This window comes from Amphiprion ocellaris, chromosome 7, assembly GCF_022539595.1.
Source record: "Amphiprion ocellaris isolate individual 3 ecotype Okinawa chromosome 7, ASM2253959v1, whole genome shotgun sequence".
In the NCBI taxonomy this organism is placed as follows: Eukaryota; Metazoa; Chordata; class Actinopteri; family Pomacentridae; genus Amphiprion; species Amphiprion ocellaris.
Window position 1 is genome coordinate 35,924,656 of NC_072772.1, and position 17,587 is coordinate 35,942,242.

The 17,587-nt window shown below is 38.7% G+C and overlaps 1 protein-coding gene and 1 non-coding gene across 6 annotated transcripts in view; both read left to right on the forward strand.

Annotated features, from left to right (window-relative positions):
* plekhg2 (pleckstrin homology domain containing, family G (with RhoGef domain) member 2) overlaps positions 1–17,587 on the forward strand; it is a 104,940-nt gene that overhangs the window by 50,652 nt on the left and 36,701 nt on the right. For all 5 annotated transcript variants that reach the window (XM_055012270.1, XM_055012269.1, XM_055012272.1 and 2 more), the window contains one exon: positions 3,490–3,590. In XM_055012270.1, coding sequence (XP_054868245.1) covers positions 3,490–3,590 — 101 coding nt within the window. The remainder of the gene's footprint in view (positions 1–3,489; positions 3,591–17,587) is intronic.
* trnap-agg (transfer RNA proline (anticodon AGG)) lies at positions 1,044–1,115 on the forward strand. Its single transcript has one exon. It is a non-coding gene; the product is annotated as a tRNA-Pro (tRNA).

Here is a 17,587-nt window from a genome sequence, read left to right on the forward strand (position 1 = left end):
ATAATTTCTGTGAAGCAGCTGCAGACTTTAGTCATCTATTCTTTTTTTCTCTGCTTTGTTTTTTCCTAAACCGAGTCCAAATCAAGCACTTTCAAGATCAAGATCTTTCTTTTTCTTGAAGAAGAGTCTGAAAATGTGTCACAAACAGAACAAGATGAAATGCAAGAAAAAACACAATTTGCTGGACAAAGAACCCCAAAAATGTAAATCACAACAATAAAATGTGAATTCAGACGTCGATGTCGGCGGCCACAAGTCACTAAAACTCAACCATAAAATATGCTTTTAGTCGTCCAGCACGACAGAAACGAGGACAGCATTAATTATCAGAGTTATGATGATGTTTGGGAATGAGCGCTGAGAAGATGCTTCAGAACAAAACACAAACCAGACAGATCTATCTCACTGACTTAAGTGAATGTTTACTTAATCGGCTTCAAATCAAACAGAGTCAGTTTTGACTAGAATTACAATTAAAGTGGTGTTTAGGAGTCATAAACTATCATAGGTTGAATTTTGGTTTCGATTTCCAAAGTTAAAATCCAGTGTTTTGTTGTTTTGTCTATTCACCCCAACAACCTTGACTTAAGAACAGTTTGTCCTCCATTCCTTTGGCTTTGTTCAGAAATATTACGGGTACATGCTGGTCTTTGGCTCGTTGGTCTAGGGGTGTGATTCTGGCTTTGGGTGTGAGAGATCCTGGCTTTAAATCCTGGACAAGCTCTTAAGGCTTGATGAATATTATTCATGAAGATCTCCTGAGTAAAACTCCAGTGTTTTCTTGACCCATCCATCCACCCCAACAACTTTGACTATGGTTGGGGTGGATGGATGGGTCCAAAGATGACAACATCACCTGGTATCCTTTTGCTTTATTCAGAATTTCTATTCAAGAAACAACAGCTGAGGATCGTGGTTTATGCTTAAATGGACAATTCTAAGTAGTTCTAGTACTAAGTATTAAAATTGCATGGTTTGGAGACTGAGCAATTGTAGTCAAGGGAAGCAAGTTGTCTCTCAGTTTCAAACCTGCAACCACCCTTGGCTCGTTGATCTAGGGGTATGATTCTTGCTTAGGGTGCAAGAGGTCCTGGGTTCAAATCCCAGATGAGCCCTTGAATGAGGGTATTTGCAATATTGGCAAAAGCTATGGTGGAGCAGTGTCCATTGTTTCGTGAACCTATCAATTTGCCCCAATCACCTCTGACTTGATAACCATATCACCCGACGTCCTCCTTTGCTTCCATAATGACTAAAACAGACTAAAAACAATTGAAGATCATGATTTAGGAAAAGATAAGTCTCTCTGTACTAGTTGGTGGTTAAAGATATTGACAATTATGAATTAGTATTAAAGACACAAGGTTGGCTATTGGTTTCGACTGGGAAACTAACAACAATTTCTAAAGGTGAAGTCCAGAGTTTTGTTGACCCTTCCATCCACCCCAAGCACTTCAACATTGTCAGTGTCACCTGGTGTCCTTTAGCTTCAGACATAATTAATATAGAAAAAAAAGCAACAACTAAAGATTATTGTTAAGGTTCAACTAAACAATTCTACAATTCTAATTAGCTATAAAGAACTAGTAAACAGTTGGTCTAGGGGTATGATTCTTGCTTAGAGTGTGAGCAGTCCCGGGTTCAAATCCGGGACGAGCCCTTAATGAGAACAAGTTCAGTGTTAGCATAGATGTTTGGTGCTGCTACTAACTAAAAAACAGTCAGTAGGTTCCTGTTTAGCATTTTGTTGACCCGTCCATCCACCCCAATCACCTCTGACTTCATAACCATATCACCTGACGTCCTCCTTTGCTTCCATAATGACTAAAACAGAGAAAAACAACTGAAGATCATGATTTAGAAAAAACGATACCTGTATCTCTACTAACTGGTGGTTAAAGATATCGAACAATTTGGGTAAAGAACAGTAATTTCTAGAGTTTTGTTGACCCGTCCATCCACCCCAAGTACTTAGGAGTTGTCAAAGTCACCTGGTGTCCATTTGCTTCAGTCATAATAATTATGGAAAAAACAGCATGTAAAGATTGTGATTGAGGTTTAAATAAACAATTCCAGTATTAACATGATGAGTTACAAGAAATAAGCTGCCTAACAGTTTCATAGGCAGCGTGGTCCTTGGCTCGTTGGTCTAGGGGTATGATTCTCGCTTAGTGTGAGACAGGTCCTGGGTTCAAATCCTGAATGAGCCCTGGGGAAGCTGTGTTGTTATTTTTCTGTCTTTAATATGCAAAACAAATTAAAACAACTGCAAAAAAGACGTTTATGCTGATTTAAATACAGTTAAATTTGTCAGCCTCCTCACAACATTTCTTCAGTTTTAGTCCAAATATTCTTCTTTCCTTTGACAGTTTTTCCTGCTTTAGTGCATCTTTGTGGTGATTTTCTGATTTTGAGGACAGTTTCTCCGGTTTGTCTGTAATCTAATTACCCACTGCGACAGGAAATGACCTCAGCCGACAGGTTTAATGACGGATTTCATTCTTAAAGTTTCCATTACGTCCGACTGACTCCTCGGACTGTAAAACACCGATAAGACACGGCAGTAATCAGATTACTCAACTGTATTTATTAGCAGGTTAATAAGAAAATCACATCAGCTCCTCTGGTTCTGTTTGACCATAAAATGAACTAAAGGGGAAAAAATCTGTTCTATTATTAATATCTGCAGTAAAACACCCCACTGCCAGAGAAATAATTCACTTTAAAGATCCAGTTAATAATTCTGATTACTTCCAGGTGGAATTCTTTCCACCTGTTTTTATTAATTTTAATCCCAAGTGAGTAACATTGGGAATTTAAAAGGACAAATTAAGGGTTATTTGTTGTGTTTTTGACTTATTAATATTTATTTATGGAGTGTTTTTCAAAATTCAGGTTAGAAAATTCTTCACAAATCATCAGAATTTTAAAAAATGCAGATAAAAACAGTCAAATTGTAGTGAAAGATTGAAAAATTTAAACTCAAAATCAAAAAAAGGCTCCTTGATACAACTGTTTGAAAAAATAGAGAGCAAAATTAAGGATAGACACAGATAAATGTCAAAAGGTTAAACAAAAAATCATAAATAAGCTCATATCTCTAGTTTTTCTTCTTTTTCTTGTTTTACTTTGCTGTGATTTGGGAGCCTTGTCAGCTGATGGATCTCACCTGGAGATCCATCAGATGCTGCAGGTGATTAAACCTGGACCAGGTGTGCAAATTTTCCTTTTACTTACCTGGAATTGCATGTACATCCATGACTTCCACACTCCTGCTGTTGAGATATATAGTAAAAACCAAACAGAAGTATCTACTTTTAGCTCATTTATCTGATCTTATTAGCAGTTCAGCAACATGCTAACCATCTCGGAATTACACACAAACATCCTCAACAGGCTTTTTTACAATTTCTAATGAGTCAAACTCCTGCTGAGGAAGGTTCTAAACCCAAAAAAGTGGAACTGATTTTCCATCTTTTGTTTCTGCAGGACTACCTGGGCTGCATCATCGACTGCGGCACCCTGCCTCTGAAGCCAGAGCAGGTCAGCACTTTGTTCTGCAACATCGAGGACATCTACGAGTTCAACAGGTAAGCTCGTCAGTTCAGGTTCATAAAAATCAGCACCACCCTGCTCAGACGGGAAACTCTTTGCTTCTTAAACCAGGTTAAAAGCGGTTAAACTCTGAATCTAGAAGTTGCTGGTTTCTGTCACTAAGTTTGGTGTTGATGTTTCTTCAGGAGTCTTTTTTGGACGTGAAGTCTGTAGAAACTTGGAGAAAACAGAGTTTAGTTTGAGATCTAATGATCTTTGCAGGACTTTTGGAAGTTTGGATTTGTTGTTGTTGACTTTAATAACAGAAAAAGACAATAGGAGTTGAACTGAAGCAAAGAAAGAAGATATGTAGTGGAGGTTGTTTTTTTAAGTCAACTTTATTGTCAATTCTGCCAAATGGTACAGGACATATGCATATATGTATATGTATGCACATATGATGATATTTCCACCACCATGCTTCACATCATGATGATGTCACCACCATGCTTCACATCATGATGCTGCCACCACCATGCTTCACATCATGATGATTTTTTTAAGACAGCTTTATTGTCACTTGTGCTGTATGTACAGGACATAGACAGGGTTGAAATGTTGTTTCTCTCAGTGAATTGCTTGTTTCTTGGTGTTTTTGTCTTTTGTGTGTTTTGCTACTGTACCTTGCATTGGCAGGACAAAGACAATAGTACAATAAAATGAACACAATATAAATTTAAATGACTAAAAGACTTAAAAAGAGCTGAACAATTTGCAAAAACAGCTCTTGTAATTATTTTTATGTGTTGCTATTGAGATGTACATCATGAATGATTACTTTTTAATTAAAAAAACAAAAAACAAAAACACACTTAAGTCATAAACACTGCTGCAGAAACTCTGACAATACAAATGGTAGAAACACCAGCTCTGAACATGAAGCTGCTCAAACAGCAGAAACAGACTCGGGCTGGAATATCGCTCGGCATTCCTGCTGTAAAACCCGAGGAATCTGGTTCAGTCATATGAGCTCAACAGCTGCTTTCGCCCCACAAAAAGCACCAGCGGAGCACTTTTTTTCCCTCCTGAACGCGTGAAACCGTTGTGGTGGGAATCAAACCCACGGCTCTGGCGCTGCCGCTGCCTTGCTCTGGATGTTTCCATTCTGCAGCTGATCTCCGTCCGGCAACCTGAAGAGACATTTTCCAGACGTGAACACGCCAGAACTCCTCCGCTGGGTTTTCTGGTTTCACGGTGGAGCAATTTTTCACAATTAAATGTCGACACTGAGCTGCTGCCACCAACCAAAGTCCACTTTAACCACCTCCATGCTTCAAATCATGATGCCGCCACCACCATGCTTCACATCATGATGCCACCACCATGCTTCACATCATGATGCCACCACCATGCTTCACATCATGATGCCACCACCATGCTTCACATCATGATGCCACCACCATGCTTCATGTCATGATGCTGCCACCTCCATGCTTCACATTATGATGCTGCCACCACCGTGCTATACATCATGATGCTGTCACCACCATGCTTCACATCATGATGCTGCCTCCACCATCCTTCACATCATGATGCTGCTACCACCATGCTTCACATCATGATGCTGCCACCTCCATGCTTCACATTATGATGCTGCCACCACCATGCTTCACATCATGATGCTGCCTCCACCGTGCTTCACATCATGATGCTGCCACCACTGTGCTTCACATCATGATGCTGCCACCACCATGCTTCATATCATGATGCTGCCACCACCATGTTTCACATCATGATGCTGCCACCACCGTGCTTCACATCATGATGCTGCCACCACTGTGCTTCACATCATGATGCTGCCACCACCATGCTTCACATCATGATGCTGCCACCACCGTGCTTCACATCATGATGCTGTCACCACCGTGCTTCACATCATGATGCTTCCACCACCATGCTTCACATCATGATGCCACCACCGTGCTTCACATCATGATGCTGCCACCACCGTGCTTCACATCATGATGCCACCACCGTGCTTCACATCATGATGCCACCACCGTGCTTCACATCATGATGCTGCCACCACCGTGCTTCACATCATGATGCCACCACCGTGCTATACATCATGATGCCACCACCATGCTTCAAATTATGATACTCACTAAAAGAAATAAATTGATTATTGGTTTCCAATGAGAAACAATCATCAATCTTCCATGTCAAAGTCCAGTGTTTTGTTGACCCGTCCATCCAACCCAACTGCTTCGTTGATAATTAATACAGTAAAAGCAACAATTAAAGATCATGGTTTAGGTCCAAACTATTATTTTACTTGCGCCATAATTACATATAAAATTAAAATAACAACAGGGAGTTGGCATTTTCTGGCTCGTTGGTCTAAGGGTATGATTTTTGCTGGGGGTGCGAGAGGTCCTGGGTTCAAATCCCAGATAAGCCCTTAATGGGAACACATGTAGAATTAGCGCAAGCTTTTGGTTTGCTACCAGTTAGAAACAATCAAGAGTTTCTTGTTAAGTGTTTTGTTTACCCGTCCATCCACCCCAACTGCTTCGTTAACAATTAAAACAATTAATGTAACAACTGAAGATCATGGTTTACTTCCAGACTGCTATTTATGAGTACAAAAAGAACATTAAAAAAATTAAATAACCAAAAGGAACCAATAAATACAGGCTCGTTGGTCAAGGGGTATGATTCTCGCTTCGGGTGTGAGCGATCCCGGCTTCAAATCCCAGATGAACTCTATGGACATAATCAGAGATCTCTCCTATAAATGTCCAGAGTTTTGTTGACCTGTCCATGAACCCCAACCACTCCAGACTTTATAACAACGTCACCTTATGTCTTTCTTCATGTCTGTCAAAATTAATACAAAAAAACAACAAAACATCATGATTTAGGTTAGAAGAAGGAAGAATTATGTTTACTACTGTGGTTGTCAAACCACAAAATGACGATGAAGACACTCAAGCAACAAAAAAGAACCAGAGCGCTTCATTTTGGACATTTCCAGGTCGGCAGCTGCACCAGAAATTAAACATGTACTAATTTAAATAATGTTATTCGCATTAGTTTGACTGAAGAATATGGAATAGAAGTTGGAGGAAGTGACCTCTAACTATATATTTGGGCTGGATGACACCCCACAGCAGCCTTTTACGAGCTCATAACGTCTAAATCAGGTGTTTAAAGTCCAAAGTTTTTCATAAACACAAACATGACGATCAGCTGATCAAAAATCAATCAGTCAGGGCTGTAAAAATCAATCATGCACCATCTGGGAATGAAATCACTCATTTAGTGTGTTTTTTTTTTTAAAATGTACTTGAAGGATTTTAATGTCTGTTAGTAGAGGGAGGTGGTCTGAGAGGCTGGAGAGGAAGCTGTTAAAATATCACACACACACACACACACACACACACACACACACACACACACACACACACACACACACACACACACACACACACACACACACACACACACACACACACACACCCAGACCAACAATGTCATGAACACAGTTTTCGTTCTGTCCAGGCTTCCTGCTCCGGTTCTCATGGGAAATAATGTAGGAGGGCGAGCGAGCAGCAGAATGACTCAGACACACAGAGAGAGAGAGAGTCTATCTACACTGTAAAAACAAAAATCTGTTAAACAAACTGTGAAAGTCTACAAAAAATGGTGCAATCCTGTAAATTTCCATACTGTAAAAACTATAAAAAACAACAGCAAATATCTGAAAACTTGATTTTACAATAATACAGATTCAATATGTAAATACTTTTAAAAAAATACTAGAACTTTTATGTAATTTAACAAAACAGGAAACAATTAGAAAAATATCTGTTAAAAATTACGTCGATCCTTAAGATGCGTATTTTTTCTTCAAAATGAATACAGCAAATATCTGTAGAATGTGCTTCACATCATGATACTGCCACCACCATGCTCTATATCATGATACTGCCACCACCATGCTCTATATCATGATACTGCCACCACCATGCTCTATATCATGATACTGCCACCACCATGCTCTATATCATGATACTGCCACCACCATGCTCTATATCATGATACTGCCACCACCATGCTTGACAGTGGAGGTGGTGTGTTTGTGATGATGTTGAGTGTGTGGTGTCTAACAAACATGCCATCTCGTCTGTTTTATAAAAAATCTAATGTAAATTAATATGTTTTTACCGTGGTTAAACTAGATATTATTTATAGATAAATTCAACTGTGAAAATCTGTAAAACAACAGTAAATAATACCATTTTTTAAAAAGAGTTTAAACTTTTTTTCTTACAGTGTACCACCGTAGTAAACTGGATTTTGGTTAACGAGGTAAATTAGTCCATAACGAGGTAATTACGGCTCTCAGACCTCCGTCACCTCCTCCCAGTTTCTTTTACTTTCTCAGGGTTGAGCAGAGTTTGAGTAAATCCACTGACCTGGTTTCTGTCGCTGCCTCTTTGTCCCAGAAAGGAGAGAAACTAGAAAAGCCCCTCACTGGCAGTGACTCACTCAGAACCAGATGCTCAGACATAACAAGCCCCGAGAGGCTGCATCAGCTGCATAGTTCAGCCATGACAGCATGCAGCGCCCAGCTACAGTAGGAATCCAGCCACAGCGTGTTCGCCGCTTTGTTAGCCAGTCAGTAAATGGATTAAATATGTTCCATTAAACCTCCGCAGTTTGTTCAGATGTTCACAGACATGAAACGATGAACGAACGATGAATCAAACTCTGGTTAAAAATAGACGTGACACTGATCTGAGACCAGTTCTGAGCCGTGTTCCTCCCAGGCAACAAACTGAAACATCACAACTAAATCTGACAAGATGTGCAGCAGAACAAAGTAAAAATACAATAAATTTTAACAAGAACAAACAAAAGTTGCTTTTTTATTGGTGTTCTCAACTCCTTTTTTCTTCAGTTTTGCTAGATATTATCCATAATTTAACAAATCCGGGAAAAATCTGTAAAATAACAATAAAATATTCAAAAAAAGTTAGAATTAAAAACTGCTTGAAAAAGCTCGATACTAGCATTCATTTAAGCATCCCCACATCATGATGCTGCCTCCACCATGCTTCACATCATGATGCTGCTACCACCATGTTTCACATCATGATGCTGCCACCACCATGCTTCATATATGATGCTGCCACCTCCATGCTTCACATCATGATGCTGCCACCACCGTGCTTCACATCATGATGCTGCCACCTCCATGCTTCACATCATGATGCTGCCACCTCCATGCTTCACATCATGATGCTGCCACCACCGTGCTTCATATCATGATGCTGCCACCTCCATGCTTCACATCATGATGCTGCCACCACCGTGCTTCACATCATGATGCTGCCACCACCATGCTTCATATCATGATGCTGCCACCACCATGCTTCATATCATGATGCTGCCACCACCGTGCTTCACATCATGATGCTGCCACCACCGTGCTTCATATCATGATGCTGCCACCACCGTGCTTCATATCATGATGCTGCCACCACCGTGCTTCACATCATGATGCTGCCACCACCATGCTTCACATCATGATGCTATCACCACCGTGCTTCACATCATGATGCTGCCACCACCATGCTTCACAGTGTAGATGGTGTGTTTATGATGATGTTCAGTGTTTGGTGTCCATCAAACATATCATCTAGTCTGATGGACATAAAGCTCCATCCTGGTCTCCTCAGACCAAAGAACCTTCTTCCAGGTGTCTTCAGAGTCTCCACATGTCTTCTGGTGAACTCTAGTCCAGATTTAATTGGAGCTTTTTCCAACAGAGTCTTTCTCTTTGTCTCCATGAAACTTTGACTGGTGAAGAACAGACACCAGTTGGATGAACAGTCTCTAACATCTCAGCTGCTGAAGCTGGAACTCCTTCAGAGGAGTCATAGGTGTCTTGGTGGCCTCCAAGGATTATTCGGTGACCTGGAATTTTTCTTCCATCCACCCCATGATTTATTCTTTTCAACAATCTTTTCACAGAGTTCCTTGGGTGTTCATTAGTCTCCAGTAGAACTGATTTAACACTGACTGGACCTTCCAGTTTCTGACTTACAGGTGGTGTCATTTTAAAAAAAGAAAATACATCTTATTCTGTGGTTCTGGGGGTTCAGTTCTGTCCCTCTACAAGTGGGTCTTGGAAAAAGTTGTAGCCTAAATAAATCCAGGACTCGACTGAAAGTAACTCTTCAGTTGTAGTTCCCCTGATGAAGGACCCTTGACTTGTGTACAGCAGATGTGTCTTTGTAGTAGCCGGGTTTGTGTTATTACTACACAAAGTGCTCGTTTCCTCACTTAAGGTCACCGACATGTCCTCAGTCGGAGCAGAGAGGTGTCATTCAGAGAGTTTATTTCCAGCTCTCTGGATGTTTGATGTTGTTTCTGTGTGTTTTATCACTGCATATTTCTATGTAAAGCTAAATCCTGGTCGTGCTGTTTGCATCAGACAATCTGCAGGCTGAAATGTGAAATCCACATGTTTAGGAGTTAGATGGGATTGGTTTTGTCTTCAGGGCGGACTGCAGGTCTTTGATATGAAACCCAGTGATATTTATGTGATTACAGCACATCAGTCACGTCAGCGTTTAGCTCTCAGGTACGTTTTCCACAGTTTCCAGTGGCTGTTATTTAGCGTCTGCAGGGTGGTCCGCTGCTCTCCTCGTGCTCCAGAGGAAACTAAATACATCGTAATTTCACAGCATTCTGCACAGTTTGAACACTTTAATTTAGAGGCTCTTGTAATTTTAATAAACAAGCTCTTGGGGAGACATCTGGATTTCAGGTTTCACCAAAGACCTGCTGGGAATCCAGTTTAAGCTCAACTAGTTGTGTTTATGTCCAGGTTATTGACAGTTTTATGTCTTAATCATTTGTTAATATTCAGGATTTGGATGTTTTGGTGCATTAATCTCCAGGTTATTGACACTTTGTCCATTAATATCTGGTTTATTAACACTTTTGTGTGTTCATATACCGTTTATTGACACTTATGTCCATTAATATCCAATTTATTGACACTTATATGCATTAATATCTGGTTTATTGATACTTTTGTCCATTAATATCCAGTTTATTTACACTTATATGAATTAATATCCAGTTTATTGACACTTCAATGCATTATTATTTGGTTTATTGACATTTTGTCTGTTGATATCCACATTGTTAACATTTTTCACAGCTGATATTGTACAATCTTTAACTAAGTGTGTGTTGAGTGTTAAAACAGTTGAACCTTCCTGGGTTTTCTGCCTAAATGAAATGATAATATTTTCAGTGTCATGTTCTCTCCCAGTGAAATGAATCATCCTCGGAAATCCTTAAATGATCTTAAACACTTCAGTTCTTCTGATTTATTTCTGACTCTTGTCACCTCTGCTGATAGTAGAAACTAAAATCACACGATACGACTGTAAATGTGCGATTACAGACTCATATGTCTCCAGATTTAATGGCTATTAGAGCAGAATTAAGGAGATAAGTGACTTCCACGCCCTCCACTGAGCATTTATCAGCGTTTATGTTGGATGGAGGCTCAGACTGAGTCCAGACAGCACTGCTGATGTTTTCCGGTTCAGTCTGAGCTGCAGCTTTGTCGCTGCCGTTTCCACCTGTGGATCAGTCTCACCTGAAACAGCAGAGCGCTGGCTGCTGATTGGTCCGATGAAAGATAGGAAACTGTTCCGGAGGTTTGGAGACAGATGTCATCACTTTAGCCACTTAACATGAGCAGACGTCCAACAACAGATCAGCAGAGTCTATAGTCGACTGCTGGACGCAACATTTTAATACAAGTATCAGAATATACGCTGAGAAACAAATTTTACAAATACTATATCAAAATACCGTTACAGGATCGATGCAAAACTTTGATTCTGAGGTTGACTTGATGTAAGACGTGTTAGACATCAAGCTTTACCAGGATATTCACACTTTCGTGCATCAAAGTTAAGGTTATAGATGTTTTGGTCCATTTTGTTCAGGAATTTGATGTTTTCATGTGTAAATATTCAGGTCATTGACACTTTTTTATTATTATCCAGGAGTTTGATGTTTTGGTTCATTAATATCCAGTTTATTGACACTTTTCTGCATCAAAATTGAAGTTATTGACATTTTGGTCCACTATTGTACCAGAATTTGATGTTTTCATGTGTGAATGTCCAGGTCATTGACACTCTGGCACATTAAAGTTGAGGTAGTGAACATTTTCCATGTTCATATCCAGGTTATAGAGACTTTTGTTCATTAATATCCCGGTATTTGACACTTGTGTGATATGTGTTGATATCCATGTTGTTGAAATTTTTGTCCATTAATATTGAGGTTATTGACAGTTATGTCCATCAATATCCAATTTATTGACACTAATGTCCATTAATATCCAGTTCATTGACATTTGTATCCGTTAATGTCAAGCTTATTGACACTTTTGTCTGTTTATATCCAATTTATGACACTTATGTCCATTAATATCCAGTTTATTGACATGACACTTATGTACGTTAATATCCAGTCTCTTGACACTTTTGTGCATCAAAGTTAAAATTACTGATGTTTTGGTCCACTATTGTACCAGAATTTGGTGTTTTCATGTGTAAATATCCAGGTCCTTGACATTTTGTCACATTTTTGTTTAGGTTGTTGACATTTTGCTTGTTCATATCAAGGTTATTGACACTTTTGTCCGTAATAAAATTCATTTTAAATGTAAGGTTATTGATGATTTGGTTTGGTATTATCCAAGTTATTGACCCTTTTGAGCATTAATTTCCCGGTATTTGACACTTATGTGTGTTGATATCCAGTTTATTGACACTTTTGTCCATTTATATCCAGTTTATTGCCTGTTTTTGTGTTAATATCCAGTTTATTGACACTTATAGGCATTAATATCCAATTTTGACATATATGCATTAATATCCAGTTTATTGACACTTTTGTGTGTTGATTTCCAGAATTTGGGTGTTTTGGTGCATTAATTTTCACATAATCAACACTTTTGTGTTTTAATATCAAGTTAATGGCACATTTGTGTCTGTTAATATCCCTGTTATTGATACTTTTGTGCATTGTTATCCATGATGTTTTGTTGCATTAATATTCCGGTTATTGACACTACTTGGCATCAAAGTTATGGTTATGGATGTTTCAGTTCATTAATATCCGGGTTTTTGACACTGCTATGCGTTGATTTGTCAGCTATTGTCATTTTTTTATGTTTAATGCAGGTTACTGACACTTTTGTGTGTTAATACTCACAGGTTTGATGTTTTGGTTCATTGATATCCAGATTTTTGACATTTAAGTGCATTAATATTAAGATTATTTACAACTTCCACCAAGATTTTCAATATTACCATCTTTATGCTGTTATTAGAGGTAAGAACAGGGCTAGAATTTGAGTTTCTGTTTGGTGCTCAACAGTTGTTGCAGTTATTCTGTGTAAAGACTGACGAGAAGCTTGGATTAGTGGTCGTCCAGGTTCAGATGTGTTTATTGTTGTGTTGCTGCAGCAGTGAACATGTGCTTCTGGAGGTGGATTTCCAATTCCTGCTACTTCAGCAGAAACCAAACGGCCTCTTTGTTCGTCCTACAAGTGTTTAAAGGATGAAATGAGGAGTTTTCATTGTCGGATCTGTGAGAACAGAAGGTAATTCCACGTGCTGCTGAGCTGTACTCAACAACATTGTGGTGAAGAACGTAATCTGTGACAGGATTATGTTCAGAGCAGCGTCTTTCTGGTCGGGTGGATGGTGGGCGTACAAAGCCCAGGACTTCCCGTCTGTGGTTCAGTCAACAAAAGCTGCTGGTTATGGTTTGGGAAAGATGGCGGTTTGGGTTAAATGAAGATAAACATGTTGTATCTTCCTCTGCTGAACCAGAAACGTGTTTCTAAATGGAATAATTTGGTGGGAAACCTTTAGAATGAATGTGTGTAAATGCTACCTGGTTGTTTAACTTACATGGAGCCGTTGCTAATGTTATTATTTCCTCCTGCCTCTCTGGTTGTACCATGTCAGAACTGGTTTATTTACGTGTTATTGACAGTTTTGTGTCTTAATATCCAGGATTTTGCCACGTTGGTGTATTAATATAAATGATTTAGATGTTTCGGTGCATCAATATCCACATTATCAACATTTTTTGCCCCAAAATTCAGGATATTGACACAAAGCTGGATGTTTTGGTGCATTAATATCCGGTTTATTGACACTTTCATCAATAATATCTGGGACTTTGATGTTTTATTGCAATAATATTCACAGTTTGTACACTTTACTGCAATAATATCCAGATTATTGACATTTTAGAGTGTTTAGATCACGGTTATTGTTGATTTTATGCCTTAGTATCAAGTAAATTAGCACTTTTGTGCTCTCATATCCAGGTTAATGACACTTTTGTCTATTAATATCCAGTTTATTCACACTTTCGTCCATTAATATCTAGGTTATTGACACTTTTGTCTGTTAATATCTACTTTTTTGACATTTTTGTCCATTAATATCCAATTTATTGACAACTACGTATATTGATATCCGGTTTATTGACACTTTTCTGTGTTAATATCCAGTTTACTGACACTTATACACATTAATATCCAGTTTATTGACGTTTGTGTCCATTAATATCCAATTTATTGACACTAATGTCCATTAATGTCCATTTTTTACATTAATGTCCATTAATATCAAGTTTATTGACACTTATGTCCATTAATATCCCATTTATTGACACTTTTGTGCGTTAATATTGAGATTATTGATGCTTTTGTTTGGTAACAAGCGTTCTTTACATTCTTTTGCATGCTCCCTCTTTTCTCCTTATCTAACCCTCCTCCTCCTCGTCTTCGTCCGTCGGTTTAGTTTAGCAGCATATCTGAGATGCCACACAGTCAGCTGCTGTTTATCACTCCGTTAAAGACTCCACTCTCTCCGTGGGAGGATGAAAAACAGACCTTGGCCTCCAGCCTTTGCTTTGGCCTCCACTCGGGTGTTCGGGGTCCGGGGGTCGCGGGGTCACCTGGGGTCACCTGGGGTCACCTGGGGTCACCTGGGGTCACCTGGGGTCACCCGGGGTCACCTGGGGTCACCTGGGGTCACCTGGGGTCACCCGGGGTCACCTGGGGTCACCTGGGGTCACCTGAGGTCACCTGGAGTCAGAGGACGTTTGTTTACTTAGACTCTAAAACCATCTGAGAGGAAAAGTGACATAATAAAACCCAGCTGAGATGTCAGAACGAAATGAAACAGTCGGATGAAGTGAAGGCTGCTGTTACTGACATTAACTGAAAAAGAAAAGTAAATGAAAGGCATCTGGAGAAGGATGAGTCGGAGATGAGAACAAAAAACAACAAGAAGAGCCCATCCTCTCTCAGCTCTGTTAAATGATAACAGTAGGTTCAGTGTTTTTACTGTCAATATGGATGGAAAAGAAGGTTTTAGTTAATGAAAATCAGCTTGAAACATGCTGCAGTTGTGGTTTGTGGTGATTATCACTGCCTTTGGTGTGTTAATATCCAGGATTTTTACACGTTTGTGGATTAATACTCAGGTTATTGATACTTCAGTGTGTTAACATCCAGGATTTTGGTGTTCTGGTGCATTACTATTCACATTAGCAACATTTTTCTGTATTAATATCCAGACTATCAACACTTTAATGTGTTAATACTGAGGTTTTTGGCCTTTTTGTGTGTTGATATCCAGGTTGTTGACACTTGTAGACGTTATTGTCCAGGTTATTGGTAGTTTTTTGCATCAGTGTCTCCACTTATGACACTTTTCTGCATTAATAATGAAGGTTGTTGATCATTAGATGTGTTCATATCCAGGTTATTGACACTTTTGTGCGTGAATATTGAGTTGTTTGGTGGTTTTGTGCGGTAATATCCAAGGTTTTGGTGTTTTGGTGCATTATTATTCACATTACCAACACTTTTCTGCATTAATATCCAGACTCTCAACACTTTAATGTGTTAATACTGAGGTTTTTGGCCTTTTTGTGTGTTGATATCCAGGTTGTTGACTCTTGTAGGCGTTACTGTCCAGGTTATTAGCAGTTTTTTACATAAATGTCTCCATTTATGACACTTTTGTACATTAATAATGAAGGTTGTTGATCATTTGGTGTGTTAATTTCCAGGTTATTGGCATATTTTGTGTGGTAATCTTCATATTTTTGACACTTTGTCTGTTAACATCAAGGCTGTCTATGTTTTTATGTCTTAGTATCCATGTTATTAAGACTTTTGTGTGTGATTATTATGGCAGTTTTATGCGTTAATTTCCAAGGTTTTGATGTTCTGGTGCATTAATATCCACATTATGAGCACTTTTCTGTATAAATATCCAGATTATCAACATTTTAGTGTGTTTATATCCAGGATGTTTACAGTTTTGTGCAATGATATCCAGATTTTTGGCATTTTCTGGTTGAACATTCAGGTTAATGACAGTTGTAAATGTTACTGTCCAGGTTATTGGTAGTTTTTTGCATTAATATGAAGGTTATTGTTCATTTATTGTCTTATTATCCAGGTTATTGATCCTTTCCTGCCATAGTGTTCAGGTTACAGACATTTTTATGTGTAAATATTCAGGTTATTGATGGTTCTGTGCTTTAATATCCAAATTACCAACTCTTTTCTGTATTAATATCTACATTATTGGCACTTTGGTGTCTGCATTTTGCAGAAGAACTCCATAAAAGTAGAAGTTAAACAGTAGGTTTAGGCTTTAAAGTATTTTTATTGCCAATTTTGGTGGAAAAACAGATGAAAGAAGGTTTTAGTTAATGAAAGTCAGCTTGAAACATGCTGCAGTTGTGGTTTGTGGTGATTATCGCTGCCTGTAAACTTGTTGTTTTTAGCTGTTTTATATGTATTTATTAGAATTTTATGTATATAGAGACAGACTTCTAAGTGCCACTGGTCCATTCTACTTTTCCCAGCGCGAAGAAATGTTAAACACATGTAATATTTGTAAAATGATCACCATGTCAGGATAAAAGTGTGATGCGTGCATGAACACCAACATACTTCTTCAGGATCAGCAACTTAAAATCAAAAACAAAACAAACCAGGAAGTGATGCAACACGTGGACAGAAATGTTAAAAGTTAATAAAAGATCTTTTACGTGTTTTGTTCAGATTTGTTTCATCTAAACTGTTGTGTTCCTGAACGCACCACCACAGTCAACTACTAGAAATAAAGGCAAAAACTCTTCAATCTGAGGACCTGAAAGAAAATAAGAAGCAGGTTTTAAAGCTTTGAAATGAACTTTGGATTGATGGGATTAGAAATAAACATCAGACAGCAGCTTTATTTTAGATCTTTATTGTCTTATTTCTCTTTATTGCCACATTAGAAGTTTCTGTCTTTAATTATCTGTTTTCTGATTCATCCTCTTCGTTTTCTCTCGCTAGTATTAAGCTGTTTTGTTTTTGTTTTTTTTATTGTGGCTCGGTTTCCCCTCCGTCCTCTGCGGTCGTCGCATTAAAGAAAAAACCTCCCAGAATCCTCGGCCGGTCACAAAGCCAGGCCTGACGCCAGAGCCGAGGAGGAAGAGGAGGAGGAAGAGTGTTTGTGATAATGACAGAGCTGCTTTCTGTGGTTGTGCAGCTTCAGCACTCCAGCTCACAAACAAACATCGTTTATTGTGTTGACAGAAATCACTTCATTAAGGAGGAATTCTCTCCAGTTCATCAGTTTTCCACATAAACTGAAGGTTCTGAGTTGACCAGTCTTTACCCTAAACTGGTCATCAGCTGGTCTAGTTTGGTCTCTAAAAATAGTCCAACTTCAGTGAACAGATCGAGTAAAAAATAAGTTCTTCTGTGTTAATATTCTTTAGAATAAACCCTCCTCTCCTTGCTTCTTTGTACCGTTTTCCTGTTTTTCTGGGGTGGTTACTTAAAATGTCAAAATTCTTTCCAAAACTACTCAAAACTTTGTTTTAAACAATTTGAAACTTCTGCCAAATGACTTGA